The sequence below is a fragment of the Coregonus lavaretus genome, assembly GCF_964263955.1.
Source record: "Coregonus lavaretus genome assembly, chromosome: 9".
Lineage (NCBI taxonomy): Eukaryota > Metazoa > Chordata > Actinopteri > Salmoniformes > Salmonidae > Coregonus > Coregonus lavaretus.
The window spans coordinates 14,027,594-14,053,372 of NC_139996.1; the positions used below are offsets into that span (position 1 = coordinate 14,027,594).

General features: G+C 42.4%; 1 protein-coding gene across 1 annotated transcript in view; it reads left to right on the plus strand.

Annotated features, from left to right (window-relative positions):
* The window catches only part of spon1b (spondin 1b), a 107,784-nt gene that overhangs the window by 45,356 nt on the left and 36,649 nt on the right, over positions 1-25,779 (plus strand). Inside the window, exons 7-11 of the mRNA XM_084168953.1 lie at positions 12,440-12,504; positions 17,328-17,529; positions 20,832-20,972; positions 21,389-21,464; positions 22,163-22,345. Of these exons, the coding sequence (XP_084025079.1) occupies positions 12,440-12,504; positions 17,328-17,529; positions 20,832-20,972; positions 21,389-21,464; positions 22,163-22,345 (667 nt within the window). The remainder of the gene's footprint in view (positions 1-12,439; positions 12,505-17,327; positions 17,530-20,831; positions 20,973-21,388; positions 21,465-22,162; positions 22,346-25,779) is intronic.

A 25,779-nucleotide genomic window follows, 5' to 3' on the forward strand; every position in this document is an offset into this window, starting at 1 on the left:
CTAATATCAACAGGACTTGCCACCAATCAAGTGTGTATTATTCATAGGTGTAGCTTCTCTCTCTGATAAAGCACTGTTCAACTGCTAAATAGAACCTGATTTCTCTGTTTTCGTAAACACCTGATTTTGATGTCGGAAGAGAAGGTTATGTTATTGATTATCCGAATTTAGAATTCATTAGAATTCAACTAATAAATATATCCTATTGAAAAGTCTTAAAGCTCCCTGAATTTGGAATTAACTTTTTGATGAAAGAGTGTTGCTGCGGCACAGGGTGTCTGTCTGTTGGCCTCACTGAAGGTGAAGCTGAAATACTCTGTCAGAAAATCAATTGTAAAGATCGGAGCAGGAGGAAGCGCTCTTTATTATGGTAACAGACAGAACGTCTTGTTTCTCTTTTCTTACTAGTGTGTTATTGGACACATCGTTTGTTACAATATATTCTGTACATGAGAAGTTTAAAGGAAAACTTGAGGAAGCTTGCAATGTCAAAACTCTTTTTGGTAGTAGCTGCAGCTCTGTCCTCCTATCATAAAAGCTCCCGATCTCCATTGTTTAAAAGGAATATCTTGTAATCGAAAGAAGTACTAAGGTTTTGATGGCGAGGGATTTGATTCAGTTCATGTTGAGGAATTTTCTGTGAAGATGAATGAGCAGGTAGCTAAACCCTCATGCTTGATGTCGAAGAGATACTAATGAACAGCACAACAATGAAAGACCAAAGGATTTTGATCTTAGCGCTGTAACATGTTAGCGATCAACGAGCAACGTGCGTGTTACTCTAGCCCTAAGAAAGGTTCTGCTCAGGCTCAGGCCAAGGCTCATTCAGTTCATAGGATCTCCTCCCCTCTACACCCTTTCTATGCCACTGTCATGGCCCCTCTCACTCTCCTAGCCCTAGGGCCTTTGTAGTGTACCATTGTCCCATGTAGCAATGTTAGTGGAAACAGATTGTATCAGTAAGCCATGCTTCAAAAGCATGGAGAAAAAGCTGTGAACTATCCCTCCAAAACCACTATCAGATAGGCCTGGCTGTTGATTTGTTTGTTTAATTAAACATTTGGCAGGCCGATTTATTGATAGTGAGACATTCCAAAGGCCTTTGATATGACCTTGTTACCTTTGTTATAGATGATTTGTGAATTATATTTTCCGCGTGACAAGGGGGTGACTTGGGTTCTCATCCCCCTTTATTGTAATTGTTTGACTCCGTTATATCTACCGTCACATTCCATTCACGTAGTTCAGAGTTCCAATCTAGCGAGGACAAGATCATTACATTGAGTGGCTTAGGTGGTTATGACTGTCCTAACAGGCTGAATCACATATTTTTACATTTCACATTTAGCCATCCCCGATGGCGGTAGCTACAGCACCTGAGACATGAATGTACGTGGATGGTATGGTAAAGCATGTCTCTACAGTTAGGCTACATGTATTTTACATGTTTCTATAGATAAAAGCATATGACTATAGACAACTTTTACAATAAAGTGTTACAAAAAACTGCAAAAAGTGTCAATCAGACAGGCCTATGACCAAGACCAGATAGAATCTTTACTGCTTATCTTCCTACATTTTTATAAAAGACAGATCCAAGCTTGGCTAAAGGTTGCTGGATCAAATTCCCGAGCTGACAAGGTAAAAATCTGTCGCTCTGCCCCTGAGCAAGGCAGTTAACCCACTGCTCCCCGGGCACCGAAGACGTGGATGTCGATTAAGGCAGCCCTCTGCAAGTCTCTGATTCAGAGGGGTTGGGTTAAATGCGGAAGACACATTTCAGTTGAATGCATTCAGTTGTACAACTGACTAGGAATCCCCTTCCCCTTTCCCTTATACCTGCATGCATATGAAAGTATTCACCCCCCTCGGCATTTTTCCTATTTTGTTGCCTTACAACCTGTAATTAAAATTGATTTTCTGGGGGTTTGTATCATTTGATTTACACAACATGCCTACCACTTTGAAGATGCAAAATATTTTTGGGGGTGAAACAAACAAGAAATAAGACAGGAAAACAGAAAACTTGAGCGTGCATAACTATTCATCCCCCCCAAAGTCAATACTTTGTAGAGCCACCTTTTGCAGCAATTACAGCTGCAAGTCTCTTGGGTATGTCTCTATACAGTGAGGGAAAAAAGAATTTGATCCCCTGCTGATTTTGTACGTTTGCCCACTCACAAATAAATTATCAGTCTATAATTTTAATGGAAGGTTTATTTGAACAGTGAGAGACAGAATAACAACAACAAAATCCAGAAAAACGCATGTCAACAATGTTATAAATTAATTTGCATTTTAATGAGGGAAATAAGTATTTGACCCCTCTGCAAAACATGACTTAGTACTTGGTGGCAAAACCCTTGTTAGCAATCACAGAGGTCAGACGTTTCTTGTAGTTGGCCACCAGGTTTGCACACATCTCAGGAGGGATTTTGTCCCACTCCTCTTTGCAGATCTTCTCCAAGTCATTAAGGTTTCGAGGCTGACGTTTGGCAACTCAAACCTTCAGCTCCCTCCACAGATTTTCTATGGGATTAAGGTCTGGAGACTGGCTAGGCCACTCCAGGACCTTAATGTGCTTCTTCTTGAGCCACTCCTTTGTTGCCTTGGCCGTGTGTTTTGGGTCATTGTCATGCTGGAATACCCATCCACGACCCATTTTCAATGCCCTGGCTGAGGGAAGGAGGTTCTCACCCAAGATTTGACGGTACATGGCCCCGTCCCTTTGATGCGGTGAAGTTGTCCTGTCCCCTTAGCAGAAAAACACCCCCAAAGCATCATGTTTCCACCACCATGTTTGACGGTGGGGATGGTGTTCTTGGGGTCATAGGCAGCATTCCTCCTCCTCCAAATACGGTGAGTTGAGTTGATGCCAAAGAGCTCCATTTTGTTCTCATCTGACCACAACACTTTCACCCAGTTCTCCTCTGAATCATTCAGATGTTCATTGGCAAACTTCAGACAGGCATGTATATGTGCTTTCTTGAGCAGGGGGACCTTGCGGGCGCTGCAGGATTTCAGTCCTTCACGGCGTAGTGTGTTACCAATTGTTTTCTTGGTGACTATGGTCCCAGCTGCCTTGAGATCATTGACAAGATCCTCCTGTGTCGTTCTGGGCTGATTCCTCACCGTTCTCATGATCATTGCAACTCCACGAGGTGAGATCTTCCATGGAGCCCCAGGCCGAGGTAGATTGACAGTTATTTTGTGTTTCTTCCATTTGCGAATAATCGCACCAACTGTTGTCACCTTCTCACCAAGCTGCTTGGCGATGGTCTTGTAGCCCATTCCAGCCTTGTGTAGGTCTACAATCATGTCCCTGATATCCTTGGAGAGCTCTTTCGTCTTGGCCATGGTGGAGAGTTTGGAATCTGATTGATTGATTGCTTCTGTGGACAGGTGTCTTTTATACAGGTAACAAGCTAAGATTAGAAGCACTCCCTTTAAGAGTGTGCTCCTAATCTCAGCTCGTTACCTGTATAAAGACACCTGGGAGCCAGAAATCTTTCTGATTGAGAGGGGGTCAAATACTTATTTCCCTCATTAAAATGCAAATCAATTAATAACATTTTTGACATGCGTTTTTCTGGATTTTCTTGTTGTTATTCTGTCTCTCACTGTTCAAATACACCTACCATTAAAATGATAGACTGATCATTTCTTTGTCTGTGGGCAAACGTACAAAATCAGCAGGGGATCAAATACTTTTTTCCCTCACTGTAAGCTTGGCACATCTAGCCACTGGGATTTTTGCCCATTCTTCAAGGCAAAACTGCTCCAGGTCCTTCAAGTTGGACAGGTGTCCCTCAAGAATTTCCCTGTATTTAGCGCCATCCATCATTCCTTCAATTCTGACCAGTTTCCCAGTCCCTGCCGATGAAAAACATCCCCACAGCATGATGCTGCCACCACCATGCTTCACTGTGGAGATGGTGTTCTCGGGGTGATGAGAGGTGTTGGGTTTGCGCCAGACATAGCGTTTTCCTTGATGGCCAAAAAGCTCATATGTTTGGGGAGTCTCCCACATGCCTTTTGGCCAATACCAAACGTGTTTGCTTATTTTTTTCTTTAAGCAATGGCTTTTTTCTGGCCACTCTTCCGTAAAGCCCAGCTCTGTGGAGTGTACGGCTTAAAGTGGTCCTATGGACAGATACTCCAATCTCCACTGTGGAGCTTTGCAGCTCCTTCAGGGTTATCTTTGGTCTCTTTGTTGCCTCTCTGATTAATGCCCTCCTTGCCTGGTCCGTGAGTTTTGGTGGGCGGCCCTCTCTTGGCAGGTTTGTTGTGGTGCCATATTCTTTCAATTTTTATAATGGATTTAATGGTGCTCCGTGGGATGTTTTATTATAACCCAACCCTGATCTGTACTTCTCTACAACTTTGTCCCTGACCTGTTTGGAGAGCTCCTTGGTCTTCATGGTGCCGCTTGCTTGGTGGTGCCACTTGCTTAGTTGTGTTGCAGACTCTGGGGCCTTTCAGAACAGGTGTATATACACTGAGATCATGTGACACTTAGATTGCACACAGGTTGGACTTTATTTAACTAATTATGTAACTTCTGAAGGTAATTGGTTGCACCAGATCTTATTTAGGGACTTCATAGCAAAGGGGGTGAATACATATGCACGCACCAATTTTCCGTTATTTATCTTTTAGAATTTTTTGAAACAAGTTATTTTTTTCATTTCACTTCACCAATTTGGACTATTTTGTGTATGTCCATTACATGAAATCCAAATAAAAATATATTTAAATTACAGGTTGTACTGCAACAACATAGGAAAAAAGGGTAAATTACAGGTTGTACTGCAACAACATAGGAAAAAAGGGGGGATGAATACTTTTGCAAGGCACTGTATTTCAACTCAAGCACAACTAGTGTGTGTGGAGTGTGACAAGTCATGTATTGTGACCCTGTGTCTAGCAGCTCACCCCGGGCGGTCACTGGGGTCAACATCCCTCCCAGTCAGATGATTCCCTGGACAGGCAGCCTGCCAGCCTTCCCTGCCTGCCTGCCTGGCCTGGTTGAGTAAAGTCAACTCAACTGAAGGTCAAAGCAATTACCAGACTCTCAGTTCCCCTCAACTCTCCCGCAACCTCCAGGGGAATGGGAGGGAGGCTGTTCTGGTGTATGACCACTAGAATATGGATGGAATGGGCCTCCCGAGTGATGCAGCGGTCTAAGGCACTGCATCGCAGTGCTAGAGGCGTCACTACAGACCCGGGATAGATCCCGGGCTGTATCACAACCGGCCGTGATCGGGAGTCCCATAGGGCGGCGCACAATTGGCCCAGCGTCGTCCGGGTTAGGGGAGGGTTTTGGCTCATCGCGCTCTAGCGACTCCTTGTGGCGGGCCGTCGCCTGCAGGCTGATCTCAATCGTCAGTTGAACTGTGTTTCCTCCGACACATTGGGGCAACTGGCTTCCGGGTTAAGCGGGCGGGTGTTAAGAAGCACGGTTTGGCTGGTCATGTTTCGGAGGACGCATGACTCGACCTTCGCCTCCCAAGCCTGTTGGGGAGTTGCAGCGATGAGAGAAGATCGAAATTTGGGAGAAAAAGGAGGTAAAATACACAACAACAAAAAATAATATGGATGGAACATGCTAGCTGTGTATTTTAATTGTCAAATTGCACCCGAATGCATGTTTGAAATGTCCATTACTGGGTCAAAAAATGCTTTGAAACTTTAACAACTTTAAAGACAAATATGGGAACACAATATGTGTATTTCTATTCATGGTCATGTTAAATTGTTTGAAGTATGTTGAAAACATATAATGTCGAAGTTTTAAGGAACCAAACATCATCTTAAAGTATCTGTCTTATGCAAACTTTCTTCTTCTTCTACCATATCTGCAATGTTATTTTTATTTTGGCTAATTAAATGGAGTCATAGGCCAAGCTAATAAATGCTGGTCCGATGACAACAGATAATGAATGCTGGTCTGATGACAACAGATCATGAATGTTGGTCTGATGACAACAGATCATGAATGCTGGTCTGATGACAACAGATCATGAATGCTGGTCTGATGAAAACAGATCACAGACAACACTGCATTGTCTGTTTAGACTAGAGAAATACCATGTAATGAAGCAGGACAGACAGACAGACAGACAGACATGGAGCTGGTCTTAGTCTCCTACTCTAAACTAAAGTGAACAGTTTATATAGATTATATAAAAATGCTGTTTATGCATAAGAGCTAACCTTGCACTCAGTCTGAAAAAAAAAAAAAAACTTAAAAAAAATCAATGTTATGTAATAGTTTTGGAAGTACAAAAATAAATGTAAGACACCCCACACACATGTAAGCACATTGTCTTGCTGTCTTGCATCCCACAGATTACGTAAGGTCTTGTACATCCTATAAGAGAGTTGAGTGAATTGAAAATGCATCACACTGAACTGCAGAGCTGGGGTCAATTCGAATTGAAGGCAGTCAATTCAGGAAGTGATTTTAATTTAACATTTTAAAATGGAGAAACTTTTGAAATAAATAGTTTCTACTCAGTTTATTGAAAGGTCATTGAAAATAGATTTTAAAAAATCAGGTTTTGAATTGTTATTTCAGTTTACTTCCTGAACTGACTGCCTTCAATTCGAATTGACCCCAGCCCTGCTGTACATGCAGAAACCACAGTAAGTGCTACACTATTATCCAGATCCTTTGATGTTGCAATATTGAGCTGAGGGAGTCTGGAATCATATGCATGTTGTATTGATTTTATTCATGTATAATACATATATACTGAACAAAAATATAAACGCAACATGCAACAATTTTAACGATTTAACTTAGTTACAGTTCATATAAGTCAATTTAAATTAATTAATTAGGCCCTAATCTATGGATTTCACATGACTGGGCAGGGGCGCAGCCATGAGTGGTCCTGGGAGGGCACAAGGCCACCCACTTGGGAGACAGGTCAACCCACTGGGAAGCCAGGCCCAGCCAATCAGAATGAGTTTTTCCCCACAAAAGGGCTTTATTACATACAGAAATACTCCTCAGTTTCATCAGCTGTCTGGGTGGCTGGTCTCAGACGATCCCGCAGGTGAAGAATCCGGATGTGGAGGTCCTAGGCTGGTGTGGTTACACGTGGTCTGCGGTTGTGAAGCCGGTTGGACGTACTGCCAAATTCTCTAAAATGATGTTGGAAGCGGCTTATGGTAGAGAAATAAACATTCAATTTTCTGGCAACAGCTCTGGTGGACATTCCTGCAGTCAACATGCCAATTGCACGCTCCCTCAAAACTTGAGACATCTGTGGCATTGTGTTGTGTGACAAAACGGCACATTTTAGAATGGCCTTTTATTGTCCACAGCACAAGGTACACCTGTGTAATGATCATGCTGTTTAATCAGCTTCTTGATATGCCACACCTGTCAGGTGGATGGATTATCTTGGCAAAGGAGAAATGCTCAATAACAAAGATGTATACAAATTTGTGCACAAAATTGGAGAGGAATACTCTTTTTGTGTGCACCGAAAATTTCTGGGATCTTTTATTTCAGCTCTTGAAACATGGGACCAACACTTTACATGTTGCGTTTATATTTTTGTTCAGTATAGATATTTCCTTCTAAGGCTCTGGACTTGCTGTGCCATATTCAGTGTGTGTCATTTAACCCTGGTTTAGTGCTCCCATTCTGTATTGATGTATTTCATATTCCCTCATTTGATTTACAGATGTAGGATCTTAATCCTGTTTGCTACAGCAAGCTAATATTCATGCAGCAACAAGAAATGTGAGTTATTATGTGGATTATAATTAATGGACATTTCTGTAGGGGTTGATAAATTTTTCACACACTACACTACAAGTTTTAAATTTCCTGCATTGCAGGAAAGTTCTCCTGCAACAGGGTGATCAAATTAAGATCCTACATCTGTACAGTACAGTAGTAAGGCATAAATTACTCATGTGAGAGCCAAGAACTTTAGATGAGAGACACAGATGAATGTCATTGTTGATATCAAACAAATAATCAATTTACAAATCGGTTCCTTGTTCTTTCGAATATTCCACGTGACAGGAGACACTTTTTAACCTAACTTGGAAAGTCAATGATACTGTATGTAAAGCTTTTCAACCAGCTCATATACTGTAATGTTACATACGTATATCCTCTTAATTGGTGTGAAATCAAGCAACCTCTATCAACCCACACATACGATTAGGGAAGCTACAGTACACTGGTAATCTGGCTATAATGAAATAGGCAGGACACAGGGGATTGGCAGGAAGTCTAATTAAGAACAATGACCTTTTGCCAGTCTAATTTAAGGATTAAAGTTATAATAATTAACAGCAAATATTTAAAAATGATTTGCATTGAAATGAAATTGAAAGGGCATTTTATTAGAATGTCAGGAGGATGCACAGGGTTTATTCTTTATTAGGCCTACACAGACTATCCCAGAGGCTCCCAGCTCATTTTACGTTATTAAGATTTGACTATATTTCTTCCGCTGCTGTGCAACGAAGCCAATGTCTTTTTATTGTGCTCGGGCACCAGACGGCTGCGGCAACGGCGGTGGCAGGAGTATGCTGCTGGGTACGTTGGGTACTCAGAGTGCCTAGCTGGCGAGATGGCTGAGCTGCTCTGTCTGCTGGTCTCACCCATCCGCCGTTGCCTGCCTGCCTCCGAGAATGATGTGATTGGGCAGAGCAGTGTGGTTAGAAGGGGCTCAAGGCCCTGCCACTCAGTACCTCTCAGCCTGCGGGAGTGACTGGCACCTCACTGAAATCAAATCAATTACTGAGCAATGCTTTGGCCCAGAATCCTCTGTAGCTGGAGACAGACAGACAGGGCCGTTTAGGGACTTGGGAGGCTGGACACTGGACAGGGCATCACATTTGGTCAGCCTATAGGATCAACTTGACAAATCAGTAAAAGAGAAAAACTTTGTAAAGGGAAAAGATAAGAGTGCTTGATTTCGGGGAGGGCAAAGGTAAGAGTGAAGACAAAGACTAAGACATATTCTTTGAGAGAAACTCAGTCAAGGGAGGCTACAAGGGAGGCTACAAGGGAGACTACAAGGGAGGCCACAAGGGAGGCTACAAGGGAGGCCACAAGGGAGGCTACAAGGGAGGCCACAAGGGAGGCTACAAGGGAGGCCACAAGGGAGGCTACAAGGGAGGCCACAAGGGAGGCCACAAGGGAGGCTACAAAGAATGTAAGAAAAACCTAGCTAAAGTTTAGCTCCCTCTTAAAGTGGTGACACACTGTGTGTCATTGAGCTCCCATTCAGCAATAATGATTAAAAAGTCAATGTGTTTGCTGAGACAAGTTAGAGATTAACTCTGAGTCACTCTGTTTGTGTAGCAGATTTCCAGTACTTTGGAGCTGTGGTATATGGGAATGTGAGAGGGACCTTTCCAGGGACATTTCCCTCTGCAGCCTCTGACCGTGGCACTGTGTGCCCTGGGCAATGATGTCACCAACAGCCTCTTCTCCTCTTTTCATCCTGTCCTCCATCTTTCTATCCCTCTGTACGCACTGTGGTCAGGGTCAGCATGGCAGGCAGCTGTGTGAAGTGTAAAACATCCCCTTCGGTGCAGCAGCTGCTCCATCCCGCCTCCCATTGGCTTTTAATGTCCCCTCCTCCCCCCTCCTCCTCCTCCTCCTCCTCCTCCTCCTCCTCCCATAATAACACTCACACCCTCTCCTTCAATAGATACACATTACCACTTCAATTATACTGAACAAAAATAGAAACACAACATGTAAAGTGTTGGGCCCTTGTTTCATGAGCTGAAATAAAAGACCACAGACATTTTCCATATGCACAAAAAGCTTATTTCTCTCCAATTTTGTGCACACATTTGTTTACATCCCTGTTAGTGAGCATTTCTCCTTTGCCAAGATAATCCATCCACCTGACAGGTGTGGCATATCAAGAAGTTGATTAAACAGCATGATCATTACACAGGTGCACCTTGTGCTGGGGACAATAAAAAGGCAATTTTAAAATCTGCAGTTTTTTCACACAGCACAATGCCACATATGTCTCATGTTTTGAGGGAGCGTGCAATTGGCATGTTGACTGCAGGAATGTCCACCAGAGCTGTTGTCATTTCTCTACCATAAGCCGCCTCCAAGGTTGTTTTAGAGAATTTGGCAGTACGTCCAACCGGCCTCACAACCACAGACTGCGTGTAACCACGCCAGCCCAGGACCTCCACATCCAGCTTCTTCACCTGCGGGATCGTCTGAGACCAGCCACCCGGACAGCTGATGAAACTGTGGGTTTGCACAACCGAATAATTTCTGCACAAACTGTCAGAAACCATCTCAGGGAAGCTCATATGCGTACTTGTCTGCAGTTCAGCGTCATAACCGACTTCAGTGGGCAAATGCTCACCTTCGATGGCCACTGGCACGCTGGAGAAGTGTGCTCTTCACGGATTAATCCCGGTTTCCACTGTACGGGCAGATGGCAGACAGCGTGTATGGCGTCGTATGTGCGAGCGGTTTGCTGATGTCAACTTTGTGAACAGAGTGCCCCATGGTGGCGGTGGGGTTATGGTACGGGCACGCATAAGCTACGGACAACAAACACAATTGCATTTTATAGATGGTAAGTTTAATGCACAGAGATACCGTGACGAGATCCTGAGGCCCATTGTGAGGCCATTCATCTGCCGCCATCACCTCATGTTTCAGCATGATAATGCACGGCCCCATGTCGCAAGGATCTGTACACAATTCCTGGAAGCTGAAAATGTCCCACAATCAACAGCCTGATCAACTCTATGTGAAGGAGATGTGTCGCGCTGCACGAGGCAAATGGTGGTCACACCAGATACTGACTGGTTTTCTGATCCAGGCCCCTACCTTTTTTTAAAGGTATCTGTGACCAACAGATACATATCTGTATTCCCAGTCATGTGAAATCCATAGATTAGGGCCTAATGAATTTATTCAATTGACTGATTTCCTTATATGAACTGTAACTCAGTAAAATCTTTGAAATTGTTGCATGTTGCGTTTATATTTTTGTTCAGTGTACATACAAGACTGTAGGGAGGCCTGGATCACAGCCAGGTCTACATGAGCTGTATACTGCATGGCTCTGCCTCTGAAAACTCATAAAACCTGTTTGGATTTAACTATTCACAACACAAATGCCTCCATTGAGAATGAGATGGTTTATCCTACTGTGATTTTCATTAATAACAATGCTTCTGTTTAGAGTTGGTTCCACATGCAGACATGCAGATAAACTTGTGGTTATGTCAGTAGATGGACTCCCTTAGTCCTCAGGATGTGCTAAAAATCCTCTTCAAGGTGGTTCTGTGAAGTAGAGACAGCAGAGACCAGCAAATCAGGCCAGACAGACAGACAGACAGACAGGTGATTATCCTCCCTACCAAGAGACATACAGTACACATCATCAGGATAGACAGACAGACTGTAGTGTAGAAGGACACTGACAAACAGAAATCACAGGCATCTGCTTTGAGCTTTTTGCTGGTATGAGACCATGACTATTCTCACAACACTCACTTATTGAGGAAAAATACTTTGAGCTTTAAATGAAGGCTGTGGGTCTCTTGAGTGTGGCCCAAACCTGGAGAGCTTGAAGAAGTAATTCAGAGGGCAAAAGCTGGTCAGCCCTGAGGTGCTCTGAGTGGGAGACAGGCTTGTTTTCTACAGTAAGCCCCAGAGAGAAGAAGACTTTCAGGGCGATTGCGGAACCATCAGTCAACCATTTAAAAAAAAATGTTTTGCAAGCCTGTGGGCCACGTCCCAAAAAGAGGCTGAGTGTTGCTGTCCCAGAAGGGCACACTCCACTAGTGAGGTAGAAGTGGTTAGATCTTTTCAAAGTAAAAGAGTGTGTCTCATATCTAAACCTGTGCCTATCTATTCCTTTATCTGTTTACGAAATGGTACATTGTGTGTGTGTGTGTGTGTGTGTTTGTGTGTGTGTGTGTGTGTGTGTGTGTGTGTATGGGCAGGTGCATGTGTCTGTGTGTGCCTACTCTGAAATGTGTGAGAACTGAATAACACAGATCTCTACCGTGCTGTTTTTCCTTTTTTTCATGTCAGATACCAAACTGTCTCATAGCGCAACAACAATCCCTACTTAGTTTTACATCAAAAGGGTCTGTTTGCTACTGGCCCTTTAATTTTTCAGCAGGAGGTGACAATGCTGCCATGGTAACACACTGCTCCCCCAGACTGGCCAGCTCAGCTGAACTACTGTGAATTGTGTGATTCACAAGAGTTATCCTCTTGTGGAAAAACAGCCATTATAAAATTGCAGACACTTCTGGTCCCAAGATGCACACTTTCACAGCTCTCAACTTTGGAAAGTTTTTACATTTCAAAAGAGAGGAATGAACACTGTTGAGTATCTTTCTATGTTTTCCACATTGTTTTCTCTTATTTTACCAAAATAATGTATCTCTCTCTCCACAGGGTGATGAAGTTCTGACTGTTATAAAAACCAAGGCGCAGTGGCCAGCATGGCAGCCCCTGAACGTGTGAGTACACAGTGATGTACAATAGTACCCTCACCTTTCACAGGTTTATAATGTTAATTGTCTTTCAAAAAATATATACTTGCAGAGATCATTTGGATAACCATTAATTGAGAATTTTGATGGAAACAGAATATCTCTTTCTACTTATCTTCCTCAGATAACAGGCTAAGGAGGAGATAACCATCCAGAATTAATTCACCAGCTACATGCTTGGCCTGTGGATGTTTTCTTAAATTCATTATCGATTATTTACATTTTTCATGAGCTATTTTGTTTGTGAAAGGAAGGCTCCTGTTTTGATGAGAGATGTGTTCCCTCGGGGTGTTTCTGTGATTAAGATGAATGGCCTCCCTCCTGCTCCAATATATCAAGATGTTTCATTGACCTATTTTAAAATAAGCCTGTCAATTAAGCCAGGCAATGTTCGCTTTGTTGGAGGAGACATATTCATTATTGATGTAAAGGGGGGTCGGAAAAACATCAACATTATAGATGTCTCAAAGTGAAGGAGATTGTTTAAAAAGATTGATGTGCATGTGGAATGTGAAAGTTCTATACTGAACAAAAATAAACGCAACATACAACAATTTCAAAGATTTTACTGATTTACAGTTCATATGAGGAAATCAGCCAATTTAAATAAATAAATTAGGCCCTAATCTATCGATTTAAATTGACAGGAAATACAGATATGCATCTGTTGGTCACAGAAACCTTAAAAAAAAGGTAGGGGCATGGATCAGAAAACCAGTCAGTATCTGGTGTGACCACCATTTGCCTCATGCAGCGCGACACATCTCCTTCACATAGAATTGATCAGGCTGTTGATTGTGGCCTGTGGAACGTTGTCCCGCTCCTCTTCAATGGCTGTGTGAAGTTGCTGGATATTGGTGGGAACTGGAACACGCTGTCGTACACGTCGATCCAGAGCATCCCAAACATGCTCAATGGGTGACATGTCTGTTGAGTATGCAGGCCATGGAAGAACTGGGACATTTTCAGCTTCCAGGAATTGTGTACAGATCCGACATGGGGCTGTGCATTATCATACTGAAACATGAGGTGATGGTGACGGATGAATGGCACGACAGTGGGCCTCAGGATCTTGTCACGGTATCTCTGTGCATTCAAATTGCCATTGATAAAATGCAATTGTGTTCATTGTCCGTAGCTTATGACTGCCCCTACCGTAACCCCACCGCGTGATCTGCGGTTGTGAGGCCGATTGGACGTACTGCTAAATTCTCGAAAACAACGTTGGAGGTGGCTTATGGTAGAGAAATTAATATTAGATTCTCTGGCAACAGCTCTGGTGGACATTCCTGCAGTCAGCATGCCAATTGCACGCTCCCTCAAAACTTGAGACATCTGTGGCATTGTGTTGTGTGACAAAGCTGCACATTTAAGAGTGGCTTTTATTGTCCCAAGCACAAGGTGCACCTGTGTAATCAGCTTCTTGATATGCGACACCTGTCAGTTATCTTGGCAAAGAACAAATGCTCGCTAACAAGCACAGATTTGTGCACAAAAAGCATTTTTTGCATATGGAATATTTCTGAGATCTTTTATTTCAGCTCGAATTTCTGGGATCTTTTATTTCAGTTCATGTAAAGAGTTTGGTTGATAATCCTTGTCAATTTTAATGAGCTCTTCACACCTCTTTCAGTAACTATTGAGATGTTACTGGCTGTTCTTCTCCTCTTAGTATTAGTGTAGTGGCAATTAACACATACAAAGAGTCCCAAATGGCACCCTGTTCCCTATTTAGTGCACTACTTTTGACCAGGGCCTATAGGGTCTGGTGAAAAGTAGTGCACTATATAGGGAATAGGATGCTATTTGGGATGGAATCATAATCTATTTTTTTAACCTCCACACACATCCTCCAGCCTAACATCTCCAACATAACATCTGTCTCATTAACACTTCTCGAATGCCTTCTGCTGTCTATGATACAACATTATTCCCTCTAATGAGTTCTAAATAGAAACAAGTTATTATTTATTAATATGTTGAGCGTTTATGACAGAAATGTGTTATACTTCTTTGTTTGGACTTAAGATAGTGTGAGTGGTAATTCTGAATATTTATCCAACTAAACTTTATGAATGAGTGCTTTGAAAAAGTATTTGCCCCCTTGTTAATTTTCTCGACTTTTGCATATTTGTTGTACTGAATGTTATCAAATCTTCAACCAAAACCTAATATTAGATAAAGGGAACCTTAGTGAACAAATAACACAAAAATGACATACTTATTTCATAAACAAAGTTATGCGACACCCAATGCCCCTGTGTGAAAAATAATTGCCCCCTTACACTCAATAACTGCTTTAACTCAGCAATGTTTGTGGGTTTTCAAGTATGAACTGCATATTTCAAGTCCTGCCACAACATTTCAATTGGGATTAGGTCTGGACTTTGACTAGGCCATTCCAAAACTTCAAATGTGTTGCTTTTTAGACATTTTCATGTAGACATGATTGTGTGTTTTGGATCATTGTCTTGCTGCATGACCCAGCTGCGCTTCAGCTTCAGCTCACAGACAGATGGCCTGACATTCTCCTGTAGAATTCTCTGATACAGAGCAAAATTCATGGTTCCTTCTATTAAGGCATGTCATCCAGGTCCTGAGGCAACAAAGTATCCCCAAACCATCACACTACCACCACCATTCTTGACCTTTGGTATGATGTTCTTACTGTGGAATGCAGTGTTTGGTTTTCGCCAGGCATAATGGGAACCATGTCATCCAAAAAGTTATACATCTGTCCATAGAACATTCTTCCAAGAGTCTTGATGATCATCCAGGTGCTTTTTGGCAAACTTCAGTCAACTGTTTGGACGAGTGGGCCTAAATTCCTCCACAGCGATGTGAGAGACTGATCAACAACTACAGGAAGCATTTGGTTGCAGTCATTGCAGCTAAATGTGGCACAACCAGTTACAGTATTGAGTGTAAGGGGGCAATTACTTTTTCACACAGGGGAATTGGGTGTTGCATAACTTTGTTAATTAATTAAATAAATTAAATAAGTATACATTTATTTTGTTATTTGTAAACTCAGGTTTAGCTAATAAACTGTGTTTATCTAATATTAGGTTTTGGTTGAAGATCTGATAACATTAATATAAAAACTATGCAAAAATAGAGGAAATAAGAAAGGAGCCAAATACTTTTTCACGGCACGGTACAAAGCTTATTTAAACACTTAAAGCACAAAATTGGTGTGGTATGTGCTGCATCTACACAAACACCACAGTTGAATATTGTACAGCTCCTTCGGAAAGTATTCAGACCCCTTGACTTTTTCCATATTTTGTTACATTACAGCCTTATTCTAAAATTGATTCAATTGTTTTTTCCCCTCATCAATCTACACACAATACCCCATAATGACAAAGCAAAAACAGGTTTTTTAGAATGTATGCTAATTTATAAAAAATAAAAAAACGGAAATAATACATTTACATAAGTAATCAGACCCTTTACTCAGTACTTTGTTGAAGCACCTTTGGCAGCGATTACAGCATTGAGTCTTCTTGGGTATGACGCTACAAGCTTGGCACACCTGTATATGGGGAGTTTCTCTCATTCTTCTCTGCAGATCCTCTCAAGCTCTGTCAGGTTGGATGGGGAGTGTTGCTGCACAGCTATTTTCAGGTCTCTCCAGAGATGTTAGATCGGGTTCAAGTCCGGGCTCTAGCTGGGCCACTCAAGGACATTCAGAGACTTGTCCTGAAGCCACTCCTGCGTTGTCTTGGCTGTGTGCTTAGGGTCGTTGTACTGTTGGAAGGTGAACATTTGTCCCAGTCTGAGTTCCTGAGCGCTCTGGAGCAGGTTTTCATCAAGGATCTCTCTGTACTTTGCTCCGTTCATCTTTGCCTCGATCCTGACTAGTCTCCCAGTCCCTGCCGCTGAAAAACATCCCCACAGGTATGATGCTGCCACCACCATGCTTCTCCATAGGGATGGTGCTAGGTTTCCTCCAGACGTGACGCTTGGCATTCAGGCCAAAGAGTTCAATCTTGGTTTCATCAGATCAGAGAATCTTGTTTCTCATGGTCTGAGAGTCTTTAGGTGCCTTTTGGCAAACTCCAAGTGGGGTGTCATGTGCCTTTTACTGAGGAGTGGCTTCCGTCTGGCCACTCAACCATAAAGGCCTGATTGGGGGTGTGCTGCAGAGATGGTTGTCCTTCTGTAAGGTTCTCCCATCTCCACAGAGGAACTATAGAGCTCTGTCAGAGTGACCATCGGGTTCTTTGCCACCTCCCTGACCAAGGCCCTTCTCCCCCGATTGCTCAGTTTGGCCAGATGGCCAGCTCTTGGAAGAGTTGTGGTGGTTCCAAACTTCTTCCATTTAAGGATGATGGAGGCCACTGTGTTCTTGGGGACCTTCAATGCTGCAGAAATGTTTTGGTACCCTTCACCAGATCTGTGCCTCGACACAGTCCTGTCTCGGATCTCTACGGACAATTCCTTCAACCTCATGGCTTGGTTTTTGCTCTGACATGCACTGTCAACTGTGTGACCATATATAGACAGGTGTGTGCCTTCCAAATCATTTCCAATCAATTGAATTTACCACAGGTGGACTCTAATCAAATTGTAGAAACAAATCAAGGATGATCAATGGAAACAGGATACACCTGAGCTCAATTTCGAGTCTCATAGCAAAGGGTCTGAATACCTATGTAAATAAGGTATTTCTGTTTTTTATTTTTAATACATTTGCAAACATTTCTAAAAACCAGTTTTCGCTTTGTCAATCTGCACATTGAGGAGCATACGGTACATGTCTGTATATCTGTTTGTCTTTCCAGGCGGGCAGCTCCCTCGGCTGAGTTCTCAGTGGACCGTACCCGTCACCTCATGTCCTTTCTGAGCATGCTGGGGCCCAGCCCTGACTGGAATGTGGGGCTGTCTGCAGAGGACCTCTGCACCAAGGAGTGTGGCTGGGTCCAGAGGCTGGACCAAGACCTCATCCCCTGGGACGCAGGCACTGACAGCGGGGTCACCTACGAGGTGAGGGTCCTGGGCCCCCAAACAAGGGGTCAATATTTAATAAATGGCTCTGGTTTCTTGGTCTGGTTCAGTTATCTAGTAAAATACCTCTGCCTTTCTAACTTTCAAAACCAGGCCTCTGTATTTTTCCATGAATCTGGAATGAAAGCTTTTGATCTACTTTCATTAATAGTGCAGGAGCGTTGCTTTTTTATTTTTAGTTTATGGCTCATGAATATACAAATGACTCAACCTCGGCTGAAGAACCCATGAAACAGATTCAGCAAAAAACCCACTGTTAACATAAAGCAGCACATTCACTGTGTAGTCATTTTATTGAGGCGTGCATATTTACCCAAGTGGCTGCCTCACAGACTATTTGTCTCTACACTGTAAATATGTCCCCAACAAATCCTGCCCTGGAATTTATAGTTCATTTTCTGCTGGCTTTAAAAGACACTGGGAAAATAAATGGAAAGACACTGCCATCTATAGGCCAGAAATGACACTGAAGATAAATCCAGACGCAAATGTAGACCCACACATATACCCTAATCCACAGTCTGTAAATATAATTTATGTTTTCTATGCAAAGAAAGCAGATGACGAATACATTCATCTACTCCATATGTGATTTAGTTACTTAGTTTTTGGCTACTGTTGGCTGCAGTACCAATTAATAAATCTAAAAACTAAAACTAGATTCCCTGGAGTTAAAGTAGAAAGGGACTCAATGGCATTTGTAGTTTTTTCTTCCCTGAAGTAACTGTTTTGGAACAGAATCATGAAAGGTGATTCACCAAGCACCTAGCAGGAAACAATGTCATAAATCACTCATAAAAGGAATATTACACAGTTGATCAATTATGCATATTGAGATCAAACACTGAGTCCCCTAACAGATGGCAGCTGAACATGACGAGGTTCTCGCTCTCGCTCAGCCCTGTGCCCACACTGTTTCACTAGCGCCCCTCCCTGTGCCCACACTACCCTGCGTTACAGTTACTACCAGCCCTGTGCCCCTGTGGAGGTCAGTGCCAATTAAGATGAGGGAGGATGATTTTGAAAACATCATGAACCTGGCCTTATTTATATTACAGCATATTGGATGACTGTCATTCATATTTCATTTAATGTAACAATAGATTTAGGCTACTACATGATACTAGAATATTCCCTGTACCCACCATGAGGTTGCTACAACCTAGCCTATGAATACAATTTTACAATGTAGGTGCACAGGTTGAGAGAATGTTGAGTAATCAAGGTGACAGACAGGGACACATTAAATACCGCCTTGCACACTCTTGCCTGCATCTAGCTGATCTAGGGTGTAATCATTAGTCCAACAGTTGCAAACGAGAGTTTCTACTGGAAAATTCAGGTATGTTTATCCACGTTTGCTTCCGTTTAAGAAATGTTTTTCAACATAGTCGGCGCAATGAATACACCCCTGATCACACGCAAACACAGTTGACTTTCATACCAGACACATGCAAACAGCTCGTTGTATATATAATTCCTTCTCGCATCTACAGTGGCTTGCGAAAGTATTCACCTCCCTTGGCATTTTTCCTATTGTGTTGCCTTACAACCTGGAATTAAAATTGATTTTTTGGGGGGTTTCTATAATTTGATTTACACAACATGCCTACCACTTTGAAGATGCAAACAAACAAGAAATAAGACCAAAAAACTGAAAACTTGAGCGTGCATAACTATTCACCCCCCCCAAAGTCAATACTTTGTAGAGCCACCTTTTGCAGCAATTACAGCTGCAAGTATTTTGGGGTATGTCTCTATAAGCTTGGCACATCTAGCCACTGAGATTGTTGCCCATTCTTCAAGGCAAAACTGCTCCAGCTCCTTCAAGTTGGATGGGTTCCGCTGGTGTACAGCAATCTTTAAGTCATACCACAGATTCTCAATTGGATTGAGGTCTGGGCTTTGACTAGGCCATTCCAAGACATTTAAATGTTTCCCCTTAAACCACTAGAGTGTTGCTTTAGCAGTATGCTTAGGGTCATTGTCCTGCTGGAAGGTGAACCTCCGTCCCAGTCTCAAATCTCTGGAAGACTGAAACAGGTTTCCCTCAAGAATTTCCCTGAATTTAGCGCCATCCATCATTCCTTCAATTCTGACCAGTTTCCCAGTCCCTGCCGATGAAAAACATCCCCACAGCATGATGCTGCCACCACCATGCTTCACTGTGGGGATGGTGTTCTCGGAATGATGAGAGGTGTTCGGTTTGCGCCAGACATAGCGTTTTCCTTGATGGCCAAAAAGCTCAATTTTAGTCTCATCTGACCAGAGTACCTTCTTCCATATGTTTAGGGAGTCTCCCACATGCCTTTTGGCCAACACCAAACGTGTTTGCTTATTTTTTTCTTTAAGCAATGGCTTTTTTCTGGCCACTCTTCCGTAAAGCCCAGCTCTGTGGAGTGTACGGCTTAAAGTGGTCCTATGGACAGATACACCAATCTCCACTGTGGAGCTTTGCAGCTCCTTCGGGGTTATCTTTGGTCTCTTTGTTGCCTCTCTGATTAATGCCCTCATTGCCTGGTCCGTGAGTTTTGGTGGGCGGCCCTCTCTTAGCAGGTTTGTTATGGTGCTATATTCGTTCCGTTTTTAAATTATGGATTTAATGGTGCTCCGTGGGATGTTCAAAGTTTCTGATATTTTTTTATAACCCAACCCTGATCTGTACTTCTCCACAATTTTGTCCCTGACCTGTTTGGAGAGCTCCTTGGTCTTCATGGTGCCGCTTCATAGCAAAGGGGGTGCATACATATGCACGCACCACTTTTCCGTTATTTAAGTAATTTTTTTCATTTCACTTCACCAATTTGGACTATTTTGTGTATGTCCATTACATGAAATCCAAATCCAAATCCATTTAAATTACAGGTTGTAATGCAACAAAACAGGAAAAACGGCAAGAGGGATGAATACTTTTGCAAGGCACTGTATTTGATGACGTGAATATGTTTAGTATAGTTTTATCTAAAAAGATCACTTTTTTAATGTTCCACTATTTTATTTTTATGAAATGATGGTCCTCCCCTTCTTCCTCTGAAGAGCCTCCACTGCTGTTCCCATACTACCCTGTGTTACAGTTACTACTGTACCAGCCCTGTTCCCATACTACCCTGTGTTACAGTTTCTGCCAACCCTGTGCCCATACTAACTCCTGTTAGTATTACTGTTAGTACTGTTATACTATCTCCCTTCCATGGACCTATATTACACTGTGTTACAGTTACTCCTGGCCCTATGCCCATATTGTATCACTCATACTCCACCCTGTACCTGTACCATTCCAGTCTCCCAACAAGCCCACAATACCCCAGGAGAGGATCCGGTCCCTGACCAGCCTGGACCACCCCCAGAGCCCCTTTTATGACACAGAGGGAGGCCCTATCACAGCCTTGGCCCGGGTAGTGGTGGAGAGGATAGCCCGAAAGGTAACTATAGCACATGCCTCATTCATTCCGCTCTCTGTCTGTCTGTCTCTGCTCCCTCTCTCTGAAGAGATGTGAATGTTCATGCAACATAACTCTCCTCACAGTCGCTATACATGTAATGTTACTTTGGATACATAGCTCTTTGAATGGGCAATATATTGCCATAGTGATAATAGCAAGTCTTTGAAAAACACAGAGAAAATTGACAGTGTGGTTGTCTCCTGACACTTAAAGCAAAGAAAAAAAAAACGAAATCTCTTTTAAACCAACAACCAGATGTCATATTGACCTAACCTTTTACTGAAGATTGCCCAGAAAATAAATACCCTTGTCTCCAATGAGAATATATGATATTAGATGGTAAATTTAGAATTGTATCAGTGTTTGTGATGTTGAATCATGTTTCTTGCCCACAGGGAGAGCAGTGCAATATTGTCCCGGACACGGTGGACGATATCGTGGCAGATATTGGCCAGGAGGAGAAGGAGGAAGGTGAGTAATCGCTTTATCTCAACCAATTTGGGATGTTCAATTTAAAAACCACACACTGTATTTGCTGGAGACTTTAATTAAGTATGCTTTGCCTGGCAGCCTGTTTAAACCTCCAGATGTCTGTCTGCTGAAAAGCATGAACACGGCCAAGCTTCAGAAATGAACCTGATGGGGTTTATGTTTCTAATAATGAAAAAAAAAAAAATAATGTATGCACTCTGGATAAGAGCGTCTACTAAATGACTAAAATGTAAAATGTAACCACACCGTGCAATTACATTCCAACACTACCTTTGAACCTCAACCAAATTATTTGTTCTCTCTACCGTCATTCTGTTGAGCACAACACTGTCTGTTTCCTAAACAGGACGGTCTCCAGTACATTACAGTACACATACTGTGGGTACTGTACAGTAACTATACACTGTGGTTAGAGCAAGACCTGAACTGTATGAACTTGCATTTACTTTTATAGGCAATTAGGCATTAGTGCATAATATACAGCACCAGCACATTCTAAACCAGTGAAAATATAGGGTTACATACATGAACAGTGCATATGAATACCCCCCTCCCCACCAACATGGTCTCATTAGAATATGTCAAAATAGTTACATTTAACCAATTCAGTTATAGTCAACCTAGCTGACCTATATGACTTGTCAATTCATTGTCTCATAGAGAATTTCTCCCTCCAGACGACACTCCAGAGACGTGCATCTACTCCAACTGGTCTCCGTGGTCAGCCTGCAGCTCAGCCAACTGTGACAAGGGCCGGAGGATGAGACAGAGGATGCTGAAGGCTCAGCTGGACCTCAGTGTGTCCTGCCCTCATACCCAGGACTTCAAGCCCTGCATGGGGCCTGGCTGCAGCAAGGAGGGTGAGGACTAAGGACAGTGTCACAGTCCTGGTTCTCATTCATAGCACTAATGCATGCTCTTGAATGGCACAGTTCAATCACTGGTCTGAGTCGGCTGATAAAGTCTCCTCAATTTAGACATGAAGACAGTTGTTTGCCTTATAGTGGGTGAAATGTCTATTGTTTTTGCATGAGAATTCAACTGACAATGTTTTGTCTCGTTGAGAACATGTTGTTCCATCTCCAATGTCTGTATGTAAGAGCTTTCAAAAACAGGGAAAAGACTGCTTGAATTATAAATTCATAGTACATAAATATATTTTATGATTTAGGAATCATTATTGTAGATGCCATAAGGTGTAAACCATGGATGGGCAACTGGCGGTCCTGGATTAATTTCCCAAAATTGAGCTCCCAACCAACAATTACAACAACAACAACAAAAACTCAGTCGGGGTCTCAACTTACTGTTGAGGGTTAGAATAGTAGAATACATAAGGTGCAATTTAGAAATGTGGTTGTGCATCAGAAGTTTTTCTCTTGTTATGTCAGTCACTGACAGTCACTCAATTAGCCATGTCAGCGAACAATTTTGAGATTGGTAAATTAGTCTAGCCAGCTATCTAAAGTTGTAAACATGGCCCAATACCGACTGGGCACGCAGGGCATCTGCCCAGGGGCCCTGACCTCCAGTGGGCCCCCATTAATTTTGTTAATCACTCTCACTCAGATATCATATTAACATGGCATAGTCCCATGTAGCTCAGTTGGTAAAGCATGGCGTTTGCAACGCCAGGGTTGTGGGTTCGATTCCCACAGGGGGCCAGTATGAAAATGTATGCACTCACTAACTGTAAGTCGCTCTGGATAAGAGCGTCTGCTAAAAATGTAAAAATGCATAAGTCATAGCAAATATTTAGAATTGCAGGAGATTAGCTGTAAAACTGCACATTTTTTCTCTCTGCCCCATGGCAAAATGTGTAGAATTGCAGAAACTTGCTTTAAGTTAAATCTGCAACATTTTCTCTATGCCCATGGCAAAATGTGTAGAATTGCAGTAAAATGTTTTTTCCCGCCAGGTGGGTGGGCCCCCCAACCAAATCTTGCTTAGGGCCCCCAAAAGGCTAGGGCCGGCCCTGGCTACTGGTTTAATGCATTTAGTTAAGATAGTTAAGTAGTTTAACTGCAGAAATGGATTGATTGTACAAATCAGTGAACTGCATGTGTGGGTATGGATGTGGGTACGCAAACCTGCGAGCCGCTGCGGCCCCTCATCAAAGTTGCCCATCCCTGGTGTAAACAGTTGACTGTTTAAAACAAAGTAATTCGTAAAGAAGTATAAAAAAATAGGTTGTTGGCTAAAGGCTTGTGTGTTCATCTGCTGCTCTGCAGGCTGAGCTGGTGATCCCTGTGTAATCATATTGAAAAAAGACAGTCAACATATCCATGTGCAAACAGACTGAACTAAGATCTAACATGGGAGTGGTCCCATGTTTATGAGAACAGGGATTAGGGTTGAGATGATGTCATGCTCCTCCACCAACTTCTTAGCCAAGCACAAGGAAATAGGTCGTTATCAATAAAACGTCACAATAAGGTGCAGAGCGTTCGATTAGCCTGCTGGGGGGCAAGGAGACCCCTGCTCTGCTAAAACCATTGACAACTGCGTGTCGTTTTCAAGGGATTGTTTAATAAATGTGAACTATTTGGTTGTAATATCATCACCTCTTGAAGAGCATAGATCATAACTACACATTTCAGATTATTCCATGCAAAACAATTGCGCACATTTAGCAGAGTAATACAGCAAGTAACCGCATGCTTTTCATGATCAGTAAAAATCTATTGATCATGTAATTTTTTGCCTCACGATATCTCTAAATATTGGCCACCATTAATTGGATATTTGAGTGATATGAAATAAAAGTGAACTATACCTGACAAGTATGAGTGGTTTAGGTTAATTTCCCATCCTTTGTGGGCTCTGCCTGTCAAGCAAGCAGCAGAAGGACACATTTGTGGATGTACTGTTATCTGATAAGGTTTACCTTGCAAGCTACCGGTAGAAACGTTGTACAGTTGGCTAAACATATAGGCTAGTGGTAAATTTACCTAATGTACTTTTTTCTCCAACCAATGTAAGCCTACCTAGTGAAGTTAGCTAACATTTTCCCCTTTTCAACATTGTTTTTAAGAGTGTTTAATCACGATTGCTGCTGACAGACATGATAGGCTACATTGACTGATGGACCACGTCAAATTGGCAAACTAGCTAATAACAGATTAGGTCAATATGGTTAGTTAACAAGCTAACTTTCAGGGGATGAACTAGATGGCTATATCCAAATATTGTTTGATTTGCTTGCCATCTATAGTGGGGATGACAGTTGTCCGACTGACAACTTTACCAGAACGGGGACTTGCCGATGTCAAGCTCTTTCCAAAAGCCTAATCTCTGATGAAGCAAGCTAAATGATACGTTGTAGCTAGCTACATGCCAAATGGATAGGCTACCCTCACGTATCTGAAATTACATGATCAATTGATGTTTACTGATCATGAAAAGCATGCAGTTACTTGCTGTATAACTCTGATGATAGAGCTAAATGTGGAATAATCGGAAATATGTTGTTCTGACTATGCTCTTCAAGTGGTGATAATATTAAAACCAAATAGTTATAACATTTTTTTAAACAATCTCTTGAAAGTGGCACGTAGTTGTCAATGGTTTTAGCGGAGCTGGGGGTCTCCTTACCTCCCAGCAGTCAAATCGAACGCTCTGCGCCGCATTGTGACATTTTATTGATAACGACCTACAGTATATGGTGTTACCATTGTTTTCCCTTTCACGGTTTACGTGCTACCTAAGATGCACAATTAACACAGTTTTGTCCTTGGCATTCAAACACAAGAAGCAAAGCTGGGGGAATTTGGAGTCTCACCAAGTGCCATAATCGGGTAGAGGTCAAAAGACATATGATATTCCACAAACGCTTCTTCCTCCAGGAAACAAGGCAGGTCTTAAGGCTGTTCTATTCAGTCAGATTGGCATTAACTTTCTCTCTCAGAAAGTAACTGCTCCTTTGTCCAATTCTCATCAAAGTTGTCAATTAAGACCACTCTTCTCAAAGTCACATGATCAGTCATGCAGAGGTGTCTCTCTCTCTCTTTCTCCTTTGCCCCTTCTTCCTATTATCTTTCTCTCTCTCCTACCTCCATTAATATCTTTCGGGCCCCCAAGTCTCAGCTTTGTCAGCGCTTGATGAGTGGGTTTGAATTGTTCAAGGCTATCGTTTCGCTCTACTGCACACTATTGATTAATAGGACTGGCATTGCAAGCTTTTCTACCTGCACATCACTCCTTTGTTTTAATTTATCGCTCTGTTAACGGTCAGTAGTTGATTGATATTCCTGAAGCTGGCCGGGGCCCCTGTGGGCCTCATTGGGGCCACATT